Source organism: Fukomys damarensis, unplaced genomic scaffold (assembly GCF_012274545.1).
Source record: "Fukomys damarensis isolate Sample0158 unplaced genomic scaffold, DMR_v1.0_HiC HiC_scaffold_2, whole genome shotgun sequence".
NCBI lineage: Eukaryota > Metazoa > Chordata > Mammalia > Rodentia > Bathyergidae > Fukomys > Fukomys damarensis.
The window spans coordinates 40360961-40379547 of NW_022900914.1; the positions used below are offsets into that span (position 1 = coordinate 40360961).

General features: G+C 35.1%; 1 protein-coding gene across 4 annotated transcripts in view; it reads left to right on the plus strand.

The window, feature by feature from the left end:
• The window catches only part of Ugp2 (UDP-glucose pyrophosphorylase 2), a 47198-nt gene that overhangs the window by 4926 nt on the left and 23685 nt on the right, over positions 1–18587 (plus strand). For all 4 annotated transcript variants that reach the window (XM_010609750.3, XM_010609749.3, XM_010609748.3 and 1 more), the window contains exons 2-3: positions 10707–10834; positions 12277–12384. In XM_010609750.3, coding sequence (XP_010608052.1) covers positions 10721–10834; positions 12277–12384 — 222 coding nt within the window. In that variant the 5' untranslated portion in view covers positions 10707–10720. The remainder of the gene's footprint in view (positions 1–10706; positions 10835–12276; positions 12385–18587) is intronic.

Below are 18587 nucleotides of genomic sequence, written 5' to 3' on the forward strand. Positions count from 1 at the left end.
AAAAATAGTTAAGTTTGATACACAAGAGAGTTCTCAAAATATACTCCCTGGCCAAAAGAAGTTTGAGGTTTCCTTGGCTATCACTACAAGTCTGTGTTCCTAAGTTGCTTAAGGTTCTTTCTCTTAGGAAGACCCCTCTTTACTGGCTCTACAGCATAATTCTTAGGTGGTATATTTTTGCCCTCAGGTCACCCTCTGCTTGCCATGAAATATCTCCAGCTCTAGTTTTCTCTGCCCCAGGGATTGTTACAATGCCTCTAATAACTGTATAAATGTGAGCACTATCTATTTCCTAGCTTTTCACATTTGGAAGTGCTAGAGGTCATCAGTTATGTTTCATCGCCAGGTTTGTCAGTGGGTGTCATTTAGAATTTTGCTTTTAAAAGGTCCTGAGTTATCTCCCTAAATGTTATTTACTTATAAGTGGTAAAGACTCATGTTGTCTAGCCAACTAAAGCCATATTATGCGCTTATACTGTAAAATTGGGGACATTACAATTTTTAAAAATGTTACTAAGTTATATAAAAATGTCCCTTATTTTTAAGTTGAGGCACTTTGTCATTTTTTAGGGAAAGCTATTTAAGTACCTCTGTGTCACTTAAAAAGTATTTGAGACCTGTCAGCTTGCCCATTTGTTGAAATTCTTTTGTGACTCTTGGTGATTCCCATTTAGAAGATGGCAACTAGCCAAGGAAGATTACTGCGCTAATTATAACTAGAAGGGTCTCAGAGGAGTACAGAGATGAGAAGCATTCTGGGGCCTAGTTGTCAAGGTGGGATCTTAGCCTGGTTCTTCTCAAATTCTAAAACCAACTTTAGCTTGTTCACTTAAGTGACTGGGTGTGGGATACTTTTAAAAACAGGAGGATTTGGCATGGATTTGAGTGAGGCCTAGCAGCAGCCAAATACCAACTGAAGCATACCCCTCATTTTTAAAAATTGTAATTCAGTATTTGTTGTGTTGCTAGAAGAGAGAGAGAGAGGGATTTAGTTCAGTTCAGTCACAGCTGTAAAGGTAAAATTGAAAGAAATTAAAAATAAAGAGTTGAGCTGATGAAAATTTTATTGACTCTTTTCTAACATGGACCTTGTAATCTCTGCGCTTAAATTTCCCTTGTTCTTACTAACTCAGCCTTCTAATAAGATGGATGATTTTCATTTGTAAAAGCCTATTGAAGAAAAAAATTGACAGCATATTAGAGAAGTAATATTAACTGGTACACTTCTTGGAAGTTCCATTTTGACATTCTGAAAATACATTGAAATGTTTGAACAGTAGGTATTTTTTTACAATATCACTTCACAGACCATTCTGTCTCTGTGTGTGTGTGTGTGTGTGTGTGTGTGTGTGTGTGTGTGTGTGTGGTTTTCTTCAGAGATGAGTTGTAGCAAAATTAAAATACCTTGTATGAGGAATATTAGTTGGCCTAATAATAAAATGTTCTAGATAAACAATATTCTATAGGTTTTTGGTTTCCACCGAGTTGTATTTGTTACTTTTTGTAGAAATGTGAGCATTCTGAGTTCTCAAAAAATCTGACATTCATCACTGAAAAGTTAAACAAATATTTGTTATCTATGAAAATGAAGGAGAATTAGCTGTATTGACTTCCCATAATGCTGTTCATCTGATATTCCTTACACTCGCGGAGGAAATGATATTTATACCACTGAATTTATGCTATTGGAGTAAATTTCAACAATATTAGAATAAATTTGCAGAGGAGGTCCTTTGAGGGTTTGAGATTTAAAATGGATGAGGAAATATAATTCACTTACTACCTTTGTCATTCTGTGAGATTCTTTAGAAAGAAGCTAGCATTTTTCTATAGAGTGTTACACTTTTGACACAACCTATAATTTCATATTGTGAACTTGGTGTAATAGTATTTGAATTGTGGACATCTTGATCTTAATAATTTGATGGATTATCCTAGGTTCAGTGACTCTTAATTGAAACCATATGTCTTAGCTCTTTAGAATTCTACCTGGAATGTATATTTCTGTTAGAAACTTACTAAATTTTATGGTAGTTGGCTTGTTAAACTTTTGAAAAAATATTAAACTTTATTTGTTTTTTGATCAAGCAACTTTTGTGTGTGCAAGGAGATAATATTCCATTTGAAAGCTATTTCCTAGTTTTCTTGATTGGTCATGCAGGTATCTTCTTTGTTGTAAAGAAATTGTCTAGCACTCATTGTGCCACTGCCAGTAGTTCCATTGTTTATTTTTCTCAGTTATTGCCAAAAGAAATTGTGCCCTCAAACCATTTGACAGTTAAGGATTATTTTTGAGAAATAATTTGGAGAAATTAGCTATGTTGTTTTAGTTAGCTTACAACAAAATGTTTCATTTTCCCCAAACATTTCTCTATAATTGTTTTTCCCATATAAATCAAGGGAGTTTCTTGTGTCTCTGTGATTTTATTTGTATCTTAAAACCTTATTTTTTTACTCATGGACCTCAGTACAAAAGATGACAGAAATAGTCATACTATGCTTAGTCTACTTTTTGCTTGCTAGTCACCAATTGTAAAAATTCTATTTTAGTGGACATCTTTTTGACAATAGTTCCACTTTTTTTTTTACAGGGTTTTGCTTTGTAATTTGACCTGGCCTTGACCTTACTATGTAGCCCAGGCTAACTTCAGACTCTCAGTGATTCTCCTGCCTCAGCCTCTGGAGTGAATGCTGGGATTACAGGCATGTGCCACCATGCCCAGCAGCTTCTTAGCCACAGTGAATTGCAAAGTGATTGGAGTTTGTATTATCTTCCACTTGGTGCCTTGGCAAAGGCCAGTGTGATACTCCCATTTGTTTTATACCCTGCTTAGAATTTTAAAAGTTCCAATGAGTACAGCAAAACTGAATAACTGATATATGCACTGTTTGGGGCTCATTTGTGTCAATGGTAAAATGCTTATCCTTGGTAATAAAATATTTATAGAGTGCATAAAAGCTTTCTTCAATTTTTTCCATAGCTCAGAAAAAAGTTGAACAGCATAAGATGCAGTTAAAAAAAAGTCTAATTTGTAGTTTAACGTCATATAATAACCTCATTTAAGAGACATAGTTGAGTCACTGGTTTTCATTCGGATTTGGTGGCATATCCCTTGGAATAAACCATGTAAATGCTCCGCAACTGAAAGGAGAGGCCTTCCTCTAGTGGAAGGAGAAAGAAGCCGGGCATAGGCAGTAGGGCTTGGGTTCCAGTTTAGCACTGCTGCTGTGTTGTTACGCAATTCAGCCCCCTTTTGCTGCATCTCTCGAGAAGGAATTGGACTCACAGTTCTTACAACCTTTCCACGCTTAAAAGTTTTATTTAAATATACATGAATCAAATTGTAGGGCAGGACTACCAGATCAGTTTGTGGTCCTTGGTACTGATATTTTTGTTGTATCCAATTTTTCTCTTTTCAACAAACAAATGTGATAGGCCCCTTGGCATAAACTTCTTGTCACCCATTAGACTTAAAGCAGGGATTTAACAAATCCCTTCTGAATGTTATTTTCCAGAAATGATATTTTCTTCTTTCTTTGAGATTTTAAGAACTACTCTATTGTATGAGAACAAGATAAATCTCAGTTATTAATGAGAAACCTTGATTTATGAATAAATTGTAAGTTTTTAAAAATAAAGCAGTGTATAATAGCAAAAATCTTGATTAGCAAATAGCTGTGCATATTTGATGCTGTACAAGTTCTCTTTAAAAGCCCAGTCAGTACCCTTTTATTTTTGTTATCAAAAAGCATTTGTAAGCATTTATATGCATTTTTTCTCCCTCCTTTCTTTCTTTCCTTCCTTCCTTCCTTCCTTCCTTCCTTCATGAGGAACTGGGTTTTCTAAGGATTTTAGCCAAACCTGCTGCTCACTGGCCTGAATCCTGCTTAAGCCAATTTGAGATGGCTTTGGTTAGACCAACCTGGGCCTGGTGCTAACTCTGAGACACATGGCTTTAGGGTATAGAATAAGTGACAGGAAGAATGAGGAACATGGCTGCTGTGAACATTGGGATAAGTGGAGTACTGTATAACTTATTAGAGCTACTCAAAGCAATACTGGCAGTGTTTGCTTATAGAAATGCAACTTCTCCCCACCCCAAACCTACCGAGTCAGCATCTCTTGGACCTGGCCCAGGAACATGTGTTTTAACAAGCCCTCCGATGTTTGTACTGCAGTTTTAGAATCACAAATGAAGAAGGAAATTGCAGCCTTTATACATTCTGTAGCTAGTTTGCCTACTTCCAACACTTAACTTCAGCCTGGCTTTTAGGAAACATCTGGGTAAAGAATCTGAGAACCTTTCTCTTGAAATGAGGGAGAGAAGTGATGCCCGGCACTGGGGGTGGGAGTGTTGTTCTTGTACCATTAGATTAATTAGCATCTAATTAGAAAGCTGTTGTCATGACCAGGACAGTGAAAATGTTCAGGGAATTAAGGTAATAGGAAAATGAGAAGCAAAGAATGGGATTATACTAATTCAGTTAAATTCTGGCATTGGATTGAATTTAAATGTGTGGGGAAAGGAGGGAAGAGCCAATTGTGTGACTGTGCAGTTTCTAGAAAAAAGTTAGTGCTGTGATGACCAGGGAGGACAACAAGAGTAATTTATTTTGGATATGATGAATTTTGTTTTGGATAACAACAAAGTTGAGTTTGAGGTGCCCAGATGAGTATCTAAGGCAAAAAATCTAGAAAGTAGTAGGGAATGTGAACCTGGAGCACAAAGGAAAAAGTTATGATGAGAAGCATATGTCTGAGAGTCATCAATAAGAAGACTGGTGAGGGAATAGTTGAGAAAAAAGAAATTCTGGGCACAAAATCTTAGGAAACACAGAAAGTAGATGAAGGAAGGGAGAATTAATTATGTAAACAGGGATGGTGAGAGAGGTTAAAAAATATGGGATGAAATTCGTAATGGAACCCAAAAAAGAGCCTTTCTAGGAAGATTATTTAAAATAATTGAATTTAAAGGAGTGTAGTAAGTGCCCAGAAGTAGCTGGTTAGTTTGAATTGATTGTAAATCTCGTCAGGATAAAGTATTCTATAATTATTATTCATGATTTTTTTCTAGTTGCCATTATAATCTTAGAGTTTTGTATTTATTTGAGTCTTAATTATTTTCTTAATTCAAATATCTCTCAATGTGGGCTTCCCAGGAAGGTTAGGACTGATCAGGTCTAATGAGTTGTGAGAGGTGGCCTGAGGATGGCTCTTCCATCTTTTGTTGCTCTAGATATTTTCCCAGTGGCTTCTTTGTGGCCTATGCACTAGTTTTGTGCTTAGAATGTGAAGTTATTTTGTTTGTGCCTGTATTATAAGTGTCAAGAAAAGGTATTATGTATATACCTTTTAGTTGCTGAAATGCAAGGAATGAAATACCTGAATTAAACAAAAAACGAGCTCTTGTCAGATCAAATGTCTCCTGCTGCTTTCTTCCTTTGTTTTTCTTTCTGGTTAGTTTTTTTTCTTTTAAAATTTTTGTTTTTTTACCCTATAGTTGGACAGCAGAAATTTTCTTTTTTGTGAACAAGGAAGAATTAAGAAGTTATGGGTGAGGGGTGAAGGCGGTAAAAACAATTACTGCCTGTTCTATATGAAATTGATTAAAAGTGTAATGAAATAAATCAAGGTAATTTTTGTAAGCCCAGTTTCATGGGGTTGAGGAGTTACTCTAACAGTTGATTAGATATAAGAGATTCTGATAGAAATGCTTTTGAAGGTGAGTGATAGTTAGGGATTTCAAGCCAAAAATTAAAGGGAGCCAGGCTGGGGGTAGGGAGGCACAGGGTATGAATAGGCTATTTCTACTCAGTGTGGTGGGATGGGACTCAGGAAAAAAAAAAATAGCTTTCCTTGTGGGATCCAGCATTAACTTACTCTGTGACTTTGTGTAAGATTGAACTATTTCCAACTTTTAGTTTACTTACCTGCAGAGGGTAAATTAATTGCCCCATCTCTAAAAAAGTTTTGATTAATGACTAAGATAGTAGGATTTTTGGTTCTCCTATTGCTTTCTGCTTAAAGTCATGGAGGATCAGTTTTGTTTTGCTAGGAAGTGGGGAAGGATAAAAACATTTTATGAGGTTACAAATCTTGCATTATTCAGGGGGTTCTTTAATTGACCTTTTAGAAACACAGCTGTCATTGTCAGCAGTCTAATCTGAGAATGTTAAATCCAAAAGAGCTTCTGGGGTCTGTGCTTTCTTTCCTACCAGAAAGTCCATACCTTTCTTTAAAAATTCAGAATGAATAAGGAAGTCACTGTAAAGAGAAATGATTTCTAGCTCTGTGCCGTCAGATCTGTACCTTCAGATCCATGCCTAGGTCCCTCTGGTTGTATTAAGCACTCATCCTTTTTGTTTATTCTTGAATATTCTTTATTCCTTCAAAGCCCTTTTTTATGCACTCCTCACCCCATGGTACTATGGATTAAACCCAGGGCCTTCAAACAACTGTATCCCCAGCCTTTTATTTTTTATTTTGCCAAGTTGCCCAGGCTGTGCTTGAACTTGTGATCCTCCTGCCTCAGCCTCCTCAAGGAGGAATGCTTTACGTATACTCCTACATAGCTCTTCCTTATCTTATCACTAGAAATAGAACTTCATGGTAGCACTTTGCCCAGGAAGGGGAGGTGGGGTGGAACAGCAGCAGAATGAAGAGGTTACATACAGGCTTGTTGTAATGTTCTTTTTTGTGTAAGCTGATTACATTTAAATATACAATAGAAAATGTATACATTGTTCTTCCTTGTATTTGGTTTATTTATCAAACAAATGGGAGAAATAAAGGTTAGGAATATGTCTCATACCGCAGGTTTGAATCTGTGTCAGAAAGTTTGGTCACGGAGAGTGTGGTGGATTAACTAATGGTCAATTTAGAACTGAATCAGTGTGGTCTGGGTGGGGAAGACTCACCTGAGGATTGTTGCCAACGGCATACAAAAAAACTGGAGGGAAAGATCAAAGGCTGTTGATTTTCTAGTAGAAGCTTGCTGCTATCGCTTCTCGGCCTTTTGGCTAAGATCAAGTGTAGAAGCTTGCTGCTGTTTGTTTTCCTTATATGAACTAGGCTGGAGGAGGAGTTTGGGTGCTCACTGTTGCTGGGAATGGCTTGGCTTGCTATTCTTGTCAGGGAAGCTCTGATCTTCACTGTGAGCATTGCTTCCTGGCTCCAGTGTAGATCCCTCAGCCTGGTAGCACAAATCCTTTACCCCACCAGTGGAGGTTTTTTGGCTTCCACCACTGGCCTTTGGGCCTTCCTGAGGCAGAATCTTGATACAGACAAGCATGAGACATTGCTGTAGGTCACTGGCTAGATTCATGGAGGACATTGCCTTGGACTTTCGGCCTTCAGCTGAACTTGAGCAGGACATTGCTGTGGGATCCAGGCCCTTGGCTGGATTCTTTGGGCCAGGGATTTAGCTCAGTGATTCTGCTGCCTGCCTCACAAGTGCAAGGACCTGAGTTTGATCCCTGGTACCAAAAAAAAAAAAAAAAAAAAAAAAAAAAAAAAAAAAATTATGTATCCTCTATTAAATATATTCCCTTGCAAACCCTACTGCAACCAATAGTATTAATGTGATCTTTCAGCCTGCCTTTCCTAACTTGACTGGTAGAGATGATAGTATTATTATGGCACATTCTGTATATTTTCACTTGAAAGCAAGTAATAGGCTATTTTTCTGCATGGAAAGCCTATATAAAGTTCTTTTTCACTTTTCACATTTAGACAAATTTTAAATAGCTAAATTAGTTATTTTTAAACTTTGCAGTTACATTTAGTTTTATCTTTTTTTAGCATTTTCCCAGAGTATAAGTTTAATGTTTCCATCTCTAATTTTTAGGGAAAATGACTATGAATGCTAGTCTTCTAATTTCATCAACAAAATAGCAAATCTGTAAGGTGTCTTTGAGTCTAACAAAAAAATTTAGTTTAAAATGTCTTTGAGTCTAACAAAAAGATTTAGTTTAAAACCATTGTAATAGGGGCAAAGATGTAGCTCTATGATGCTGTCTGTGCCTGTCTGGCAAGCACAAGGTCCTGAGTTTGATCCCTGATATTGGGGGGGTGGGGTTGTATAGTTATTTTTCAATCTATTTAATTGATCGAGATCGTGACTTAGAATCAAATAATTCATGTATTCTTTAATATAAAAATGTTTTTTTCCAAATTATTTTCCAGACATTAATATGAGAATTAAAGATTGAAGAAGAGGCTAGGTACACATGAGGCATCAGGTTGGGAAACTTCACCTGTGACATATTTTAAGTTAATGACTATGTCTACCAAGGGATAAACAGGTGTGAAAGATGTCATGTTACCTCAGTTTAAACTATTTTGCAGTAGCTTTTAATTACCTGTCATAGCTCATGTATATGTGCTCATCTGTTGTCACTGATTTTTACAGATGATAATCAAATTGCCTCTTATTAGTCAAAATATAGTTTTATGTTATGTTGCATGGTGCTTCTTACTAGCGCACAGAGAAGTTACCTAGTAATTTTACTGGAGTCTTTAAACTTAGCTATGTTGTAGTTTATGGCTATAAAAAATACACATAAAATGGCTATTTGGGGTTGAATTGTATGCTGTCATCAAGTTTCCTTGGATTTTTTTTCTCTAGGGTTTTAATATGATGAAAAGTGTATACACATGTCTATTTTTGAAGAGCTTTGTTTATCTCATTTGTTAACATTTTTATATATTTGGGAGAGGTAAATGTTGACTGCATTAAATAAATTACTGCAGGAGTTACAAGGCTTACTAATGCCTGTTCTCAAAAGTATTTTTAAAATATAGATGATAGTGACTTTAATTCTGTCTATATAAATGTTTCCTCTTCCTGCTCAAATAGTAAATGAAATATTTTGTAGTGTGGGCACTGTGGAAAGGTTTGTTTTTTGCCTTTTGAAAATATGATTCTGCTGAATTAATCAGCATTTGTAGAAATCACTAGATATCAAATGAAATGTTTTATTATAAGATTAAACTTTTATAAATTTATAGAATAAGATCGAATTAGGTCCTGAGGATAAAAGAGTGGACAATAATATAATTGTCCCTTGTTTTATGAGCAGCACGTAGAATGATTATTCTCCAGATAGTAAACATGTACAACAACCTGTGTTGGTGTTTTCTCCCAAGATATTTGGGCCTAGGTTGTTTTCTTTTTCTTTGTTTTTCTACTTTTGTTTATATTCATCTAACAGGCATTCCTGTCACCTCTGATAAGATCTATCTGTCACAAATGTGCCTAGCTATACCAAAATCCCTGATAGTCTAATCTGACACAGAAAAGCAGTGAAAAGTCTTGGCTCAAATTGAAGACCAGAAGAGGACAGTCAGTCCTATACTCTTTAGAAGTAAAAATGTTGATATATGGAAGTAGTTAAACCTTGGAATTGCCCATATCTCCCAAAAAGTCCTTTAATGGGGAATATGAAATTGGAGTAGTTCTGTTCTAAAATGAAAAAAATTCCTTAAACTTTTCATCTGGACTGTATTGCATCTAGGAAGTATGCATTAAACTGCTGTTCCACTAGGGCAAGCAGCTTACTGGGATAGTAAACTTGGTACCCATAAAGAATTAAAGATACAAGTTTAGAAAGAAAACAAAAACACTTTATTTGAAAGAAAAAAGGGAACAGAAAGTTACCCTGAGAGTGCAGCGGACCTGGAGCCAGATATTCACGGGCCCTTTGTCCCCGGCTGTGTTTATGGGATATCAGGGCCCTTTCCCCTATCTGAAAATTTGCCATAACCTGATTGGTTCCCTGGATTGTCATAGATGGGTCCCAGGCCTTAAGACTCTAACCCCACCACACCATTGTCTACATGCACATTCCTAAGTGGTCTTTATTTGATTTTCTCATGCCCTGTCATGGTCCTATCTCTAGAATTTATGGGTTGGTTAGAAGGGACCTTATGTACAAGCATACAAGGTTGAGTTAGCAATTAAGTTTGAGGAATGTGTGTGACTGTAATGCAGTGGCATAAAGAGAGAATATGTGTGTGTGTGTGTTTGTGTGTGTGCGTGCGCGTGCGCATGTGTGCGTTTGTGTCTGTGTGTATTATATACTAAATAAGAGCTGTCTTTTAAGTGGCCACCCCTTACTCTATTTTGCATTTTATTGAAGGTAGGGGTGCATGGGAAGGCTAACTTGGTTAGGGACTGGCCTGCATTTCAGCTATCAGCTGGGCCTGTCAGCTTTCTCTTCTATCATTAATTGCTCCCTCAGTAAAGTTTTAACTCTTTCTGCTCAGGATTATCCAGAAAGCCTAATAAGGCTCTTACTTCCCCTACAAACTGGAGAGATGGAAGGAGTCTTGGTTCTGTGAATTTGTCAACACCCCCAGCTCTCTTCTGAAGCAGCAGTTATTAATGTTATTCCAGTTGTTTCTAATTTTTCTCCACTTTTGATAGCTAGTAGGGAAACATTCGTAGAAATGGAATTATGTGCTCAAATGTAGGTTAATCTTTTTACTTTCTCCTGTCTCATTACCCAGAAATGTTTAATTTTGAGCTTCTTTTATTATATAATCCTAATTAGTTGTTCCTGCTAAAATCCTGCCAGGGGATCATAGGACCATAGGACCAAGTCCTTTTCATTTCTAAATCCTTCTTATTTTACCAGAAATAGATTCTCTATAGCTGTTTAAGTGATTGGTTTTTCAGTTTACAGTTTTATATTTTTGTTTTAAGATCTTAGCAAAGCAATGTCGCAAGATGGCGCTTCTCAATTCCAAGAAGTCATTAGACAAGAGCTAGAATTATCTGTGAAGAAGGAATTAGAAAAAATACTTACCACAGCACCCTCACATGAATTTGAGGTAAGGACTTTACAGTGTTTTTTTGCTTCTGTCTACAGACTTGGTTGCTGCCAGTGGTGATTGTCAAGCCTGAAATAAGTATTAGATGTATGATAACATCAAACAAAAAATTAGCATCACTTAACAATTAAGAATTTCAACATTTTCCCATAGTAGAAACTTAAATCTTTTTTTTAAAGCGTAGAAAGTTTGCAAAGTCACTGAAAATTAGAACAGGATTATGTTTTATTTGTTCTGTATTTTGATATCATCGATAGAGAAATAGTTGTCAGTGTTTAGTGGGATTTGTGAATCAATAGAATATCCTTTTTTCTAATTTCAATTTGTACTTAATATTTTTAGTTAGCTGTTTTGTTCATTTTTGTTCTTTTGACAAAGATACCATATTACAATGATATATGCATACCTATATTTATAGCAACACAGTTCATAATAGCTAAATCTTGAAAGTGGCCTATATGTCCATCAGCAGATGAATGAATAAAGAAAATGTGGTATTTACAGACCATGGAGTACTACTCTGCCATAAAGAAAGATAAACCTGAGTCATTTGTAGGAAAATGGATACACCTTGAGACCATAATATTTAGTAAAATAAATCAGACACACAAATTTAAATATTGCGTTTTTTTCTCCTATGTGAGAAACCCAAGTAAGAACAAAGAGCAAAATAAGAGATGGAAAGTGGGAAGTAGGAAGATAGATCTTTCTCAAAGGGGTAGGAGATCAAAAGATGGTGGGAAGGGGTTTGGGGAGACTAGGGGAATGGGAAAAAAATAAGAACCAAGATACGTCATATAAAGGTACAAGATTCCAGTGATGAATGTAACTGTATTGTATACCTAAAATGTACCCAAAAAAATTTGTTTTAAAAAGATGGAGGGCATGAGGTGAGGGAAAGGGGATCAAAAATAATTAAGATGTGTTATTTACATATACCAGCTCCACACAGGGAATATAAACATTATGTACTGCAAGCATGTACAAGAAAAAACAAAAAGGAAGGAGATGAAGAGACAGATGGTGGGGGAAGGAGGGAAGGGAAGGGAATGAACAAAGGAATTCAGATGTATTATGTACATATATCAACTTCCCATAAGGATTGTGAACATTATGTGCTAAAACATATAGTAATAAAATTATCTGAAAAAAATATTAATTTCCTCATAGGAGTAGAGAAAGGTATTGGTTGAAATTCCTGTGAACTAAATGGTATTCAAATTACATGATACTGTACTGATAGGAGATGGGGAAGGTTTTTGGCTTTTCCTTTAAATGTGGTTCTATTAGCTTTTCTACACTTTAGTTTTAAATTAGAGTGTGAAAAATTCTCTGTATTCTAATAATACAAGACTTTCATTTAAAGATGTCTTAAAAGTATGGTTTATATCTGTTTTTATTAAATACTAAGCAGGTTGTAATAATGACTTCTATTTTCACAGCACACTAAAAAAGATTTTGATGGATTTCGGAAGCTATTTCATAGATTTTTGCAAGAAAAAGGACCTTCTGTGGATTGGGGGAAAATCCAGAGACCTCCGGAAGATTCAGTAAGTTTTTAGATAAAAATATAAGAAAGCTTAAGGTAATTTTGGACACTGGTTAAATTTTGGAGGTGGAATAGTATAGAGGACCAGTAACAACCGTCTCATCAGGTGTACAAATTGCTTTGCAATCTCTGACCCCTCATACTGAAATAGCTTTCAATTACTGCCCCTTCTTTCAGACCTATTTAGCATACTGCTGAAGATTTGTAAAAGTCTAATCTCCCCATTGCACTGCCCCATAACTTAACATCTCTATTAATGAGATTCTTTTGTAATTTGTACATTCTTTTGTAATTTGTGTTTACTACAAAACACACCTTACGAGTTTCGTGTTTGTTCTTCTTCCTCAATTCTGAACCATTTGATTCCAAACTAGTCATATTTTAAAGCTCTCCTCATGCTTTCAGCCTATCTCTATAGCTTACTATTGCCTGTCTGTCTCATATGAACTCACCTAGCATTCTGTTTACGTACATTGTGTTCCGCTTCTGGATTTCTGTCTGTTCTCTCGTATGGAACACTTAAATGGAATGATTGTTAAAGAAACAGGTTTTGTTAACATATTAACCATTTTTCCCTTTCCTGTCATCTCTGTTAACTTCTCTACTTGTAACATTTTTTACTGCTGGTAGAAACTAAGACTTGATAGAAAAATTGTATGTAGTTTTATCTCTTATCTTTTATCACTTATTTGTTAGTAACTTTACATAATCTAACAGTTTAAAAAGAAGGTTGTTCAAAGCAAACCGACTGAAGTCTGCTTGTGCTTGTAAAGTTTTATTGGAAAACAGATCAACTCACTTTATTTTTACACACACATATATATATATACATACATATATATACACACCATCTATGGCAGTTTAAGGTAGTGGAATCCTTCTTATGTTTATGTTTTTGTTTTTGTTTTTGTTTTCCCTAATGAGAAGATCTTAAATATAGTCCCCAATTGGGAATAATTTTATTCTCATATATAAAAAGGCTGTTCAGTTCTTAAACTTTAAAAATTTAAAATTATATGCCTATTGTAAATTAAAGATTTTTAAATCCTACCTTATTATTTATTTGGAGAAGTCTCTCATTTTTTATGTTAAAATTAAAATTCCTTTATAATGCTTGAAAATTATAGTTTTTTTTGGGGGGTGTCTATTTCTTGGTCTTTCATTTCGTTGGCCCTAATGAGTGAATTTTGATTTATTTTTCTGCTTTTAAGTAGTATTTTCTCCCAAAAAAGAATTAAAGAATTTTTCTTTATTGGTATACTGTTTTTAAAAGGAACTAAATATAGAGTCACACTTTTGAAAATGGGTGGAGAAAAAGGATTAGGGGGACAGAATTACCTTAGTAATTTTCCATTTCAAGATTACCTTTCTTGCTCCTCAGTAAGGTTCTGAGAAATCCTTTCAAGAGGCTGTACCCATGTAGTGAGACATAGTTACTAAGGGGGATGCAAAATCGATGTAAAAAGAATGAAAATGGAAAATATATTCTGGATATGATACGATTGTGTGGTCTTTTCTCTTTGTGTCTATGAAAGTGTAAATCTTCATTAAAATTATTTTTATTGAAGCCTAGATTTTGAACACCTTTAAAAGATGTCTTGTAAGTTCATATGCCCTTAAGGTTTATACTTTTTGCAATGCAGTGGGAAAAAACATCAACAGTGTCATGAATTTCTTGAGGGCACAGATGTGTCTTACACGTGTTTTGTGTTTGGTACTAGTTTTTCTAAGTAGTTCTGAGAATACAAATTATGGATAGTGTTCCTTCACCTTGCATCCATACCCAACCTGCTCTCTTTCTCTTCAGTAGATATTTTCCCCTAGGTCATAGAGATTATGAGATCAATTTTCCTTTCAAAATAGAATTTTAGTGAGCATAATTTACTTTTTTACTTTGCTAATCTCCAGTGATATTTTATCTTTCTAACCAAATGCAGTGGTATTGCAGTTCGTAAATTTAATTCATGCCACAATTCTGGAAAAGATGGTCATGGTCGTGTTCGTCACCCAGTGCAGAGTTTGCAAACAAAAATAAAATTTTTCCAAGCACTTTGGTTTGCAAACCATACTGTTTGCAAACAAAAGCGTTGGTGACCTGAGATACCACTGTAATAATTACTGTGGGAGAATCATAAAAGGTATGTACATAAACATTGTTATAGCAGAGAATGTGTATATTTGTATATAGTTTTACAGTTTACCAGATTTAGCCACATGGTTTGTAAATGAAATTTTATTGGACACAGCTACATTTGTTCATTTACCTATTGTCTATAGCTACTGTCCAACTACAGTGGCAAAATTGAATAGTTATAAAGGAGACAGGGATTTTGATACCCAAAATAATTATTATCTGACCATCTATGAAAAAAATTTGCTGACCCTATTTTAGTGTATTTATTTTCAGAAGATCTGTAGTAGTTTTCTTTTTTTCTTTGGCCCTCAGAAAATTGACCTCACATGCTTTTGTCAATTCAGATGATCACTATTTAGGTAAAAATATTTTTTCACAAATATTAGATTGAAGGGTATACTTACAAATAGGCATTGATATTTTGTCCCATTTTACTCCCTTACTCTTCTCTCCTGTGTTGATATGAGATGTTTTTGTTTGTTTGTTTGTTGGTGGTACTGGGGATGAATTGAGGACCTTGCACTTGCAGGGCAGGTGGTAGCACCACTGAACTAAGTGTCTAGCTTCCCTGCTGTGTGGAGTACTAATTTTAGCTCCAAGTGAATATTTTTTGAAAAGCACTTATTTTATTGAGTTATGACCCAAGAAGAAACCAATGTATAGTTTTGGATAATGCTGTGCCTCAACATTATGAGTATCAGCTAAATAAGTGTTATAATTATGATGATCATTTTGATATTTAGCTGTGTAAATATAAATAAAAGAAAGTTTAAAAATATGTTAAAGTTAGTATTTTGACCATTTTATTGTGTCCTGGAGAAGCTGTGAAAATATCTTTGTCCTGGTTGAGCTTCCATGTTAGGGAGGGAGAGTGACAGAAAAATAGATGAAAAAAGAATAAAAAAAACTGCTCAAGAGAGCCTGCTCAAGAAAGGACTAGGGTTGACAGATAGTTCTAGCCTCTATTGTATATACTGTTCTGACAACCAGTTATCACTTGGCTGGCACTGAGCTCTGCTGTTAGTATTCTTACTTCTGTGAAAGATACTCTTTTTAAAAGGCCTTTTTCATATAGGTAGGCTCAAAGACGTAAGGGCGTATTAATAGATGGTGAAAAATCATTAATTATAGTCATATAGTAGAGAATTGGCATGAAGATACTATCATGCTTCAAAATAGTATTTAACTACAGCAGATATTTTAGTTTGTTTGCATAAATTAAATTTTTCTTGGTTTTAGTTAAGCAGCACAAAAACATTAGATGTGGATTTTTAAAGGATAAGGCACTCTTAGAAATCAAAGTTGTATGTGTGCAGAGTACAAATACTTTGCATTTTTTTTCTAAAGGTGAATTACAGTGTACCATGCATCTTAAGTTTTTATGTTTTCTTGGCCAAGATCTGACATGATACAATACAGGATTGTTTCCTTTGAGCATGTGAATGTTTTCTAACTGCATGATAAAGTCATTAGACATTTGTTTTGTGTGTGTATAGAGAAAATGTGAAATACCAGATATTTCACAAAAAGGAAACTGAGGCATTTAACAAAATGACCCTGAGGAGATAGCTAAATACTAGTCTCATCTTTTCCTTGATGTAAAGTTTTAAAGTGGCAATGTATAAAAATACTAATCTACACAAATATACTATTTTAGCAAACATTGCCAGAACTCTAGTTCCTTACCTCTTGCTTCCATGGTGAAAAGTTTTTGACCTACCCTCCTCTAAGAGGTACTGTCCTTCAAACTTGTGGGTACTGGACCTGATTAAGAAGCTGACAACAGGCCTGTAAGTCTTAATTTCATTCTGGTTTATTATTTTTAATTATAATGGTAAATATGTGGAACTTTAGTGACAATTCCAGGCATGATTTGAGGTATTATTGTTTAACCAGGTTCTATAATTGTTGCTCTTGTATGCAGAGTAAGGGACATACCTATCCTACAGAATAAAACTCTTTGGAAAAGAGCATGGAGAGTGTTTTTGAACATTGGCTTATGTGTCACAGGGCTAGTTGCACTTAATGCAGATAATTTTAATATTATTTCCAGGTATATTATATAACTATCCTATTTTTTCTAATCGGATGAAAAAATGTATCTTTAAGGTTCTATCCCACATCTTCATCCCAGGTACAACTCTGAGAAAATTTGCACTATCTTTATTTAATAAAGGTTATCCTGATCCTATAAGATTTGTAGTGGAAGCGTTTTTGTATAAAACAAGGTGGTAGTCCATATCCACCTCTTATCCTTTCTGCTCTGAAAGGAACATCTTTTACTAATTCTTCCTTTGTTCTAGATTAGATTTGAATACCTCATTACCCAGTTGTCCCATTTTATAGCTAAGATACAACTAGAGTATTTAAACCAGGCAGTTCAACTTGGGAAATATAGGAATTGCAGGCACTTTACAGATTTCTTAAAATTATAGGTAAAATTATATATAAATGTACATGTTTGGCTTTAATCAGATTCCCAAAGATCTATATAAGTTGTCTTAGAATTTTATTCAAGAAACATTTATCTAAGTACCACTTCCCTACCAGGCACTAGCTGGCTGGTGAGACTGCAGAACAACTCTTAAGTCTCTTTTCAGCATTTTGGCCCCAAGTTTGTGTAGGAAATAGACCCAGAAACAGCTAACTATAGAACAGTGCTATAAGGAACTATAGGGTGCTGTGGAGTTAACTGGCCTTGGGACTGAGGAAAGACTTTTTGGTATTAAGCCTGGGGTGACCTTGTAGCAAGATTTCTCTGAATGTGGGAGGATTATCAAAGAGACTAAAGCTATGAGAATACTAGGAAGGTAAAAATAATAAGGTTAAAACGTGTGGCTTGTTCTCTAGGGATGGAACATATGGAGAATGTGCTTGCTTCTCTGTGTCTAGAGCCAGAAGAGGTCTGGAGAGAACCAGAGGCTGCCTGCCATTGCTGCTCCTAGTCACTGGTTGAGAACCTCTCTCTTCCCTGGGTGTGTGGCACTGGGAAGATGTCAGAATTTGCAATTTCATTTAAGAGAGACACTAATGGTGGAAGATTGGAAAAAAATTTAAAAACCATGCTTCACTCTATACCTCAAAGAGCTTAGATAGATTTTGAAGTATTATAAAGCATAAATGAGTTAAAAGTTGCTTATTTGTATTTTTAGTTGTGATAAACCTTATAAAGTTAATCAGTATTTTAACTGTTAATATCTTTTGTCCTTTAATGTCAGATTTATTGAGGTATAACTTACATATAGTAAATTTTTCACTTTTTAGTGTACATTTTTTTCATTTATCATTACGGAATGTTTCCATTACCTATAACATTTCCCCTGTTCTCCTTTAAAATATGCTTTTTTTTTTTTTACAGGTTTCTGATTCCACTTTACCTCTTGTCTTAAACACACAAGCTAAGTAAATGTGTACTTGCCTTTTTCTTCATTTAGACTTCTCCTAAGGAAGAGGTCCACCTAGCCTTTACCCTCGGTTTTATGTCATCTGTTTTTTGTCTTAGGCATTTGTCTACCCACACATACCTGCCCTTTAATCTTCCATAGAATTTTCTTTTTACAACATCTGCCTTTTTCCTGGTTCTCTACCTTAATTTCTCCACAGCTACTCCCACAATGGTAATTATATAATTAAACTAACCCTGTACTTCACACTTATTTAATTAGTAGCTATTTGATACCTTAGTTTAAAGCCAGTATACAACATGTTAAAGGCCTCACTTCATTTCTTAGGGCACTTAGGGTTATTACAGTTATTCTGAAGTGTCTTCTGCACAGTTAGGCTAATAGGAGGTTTGGCTCATAGGGAGGATGCAAGTTGATTTTTAGTAAACAGCTGGTAGATTGTGGTGCAAGCAAGTTGCTATTTGGACCTCCTGTTTGCTCTTTGGAAATGGTTAGAACATCTACCCTTTGTCCTTTCTAATCCATAGTCATGTGGAATGTTCTTTGAAAACTTCCACCCTAGCTGATAAGAATATTGGCTAAATGCCTCACTGGGTTGACTTTTTTATGATTTCTATAAAAGACTACTACTGTTTTTAGGTGATTTTTTTTTTTTTTTTTTTTTTT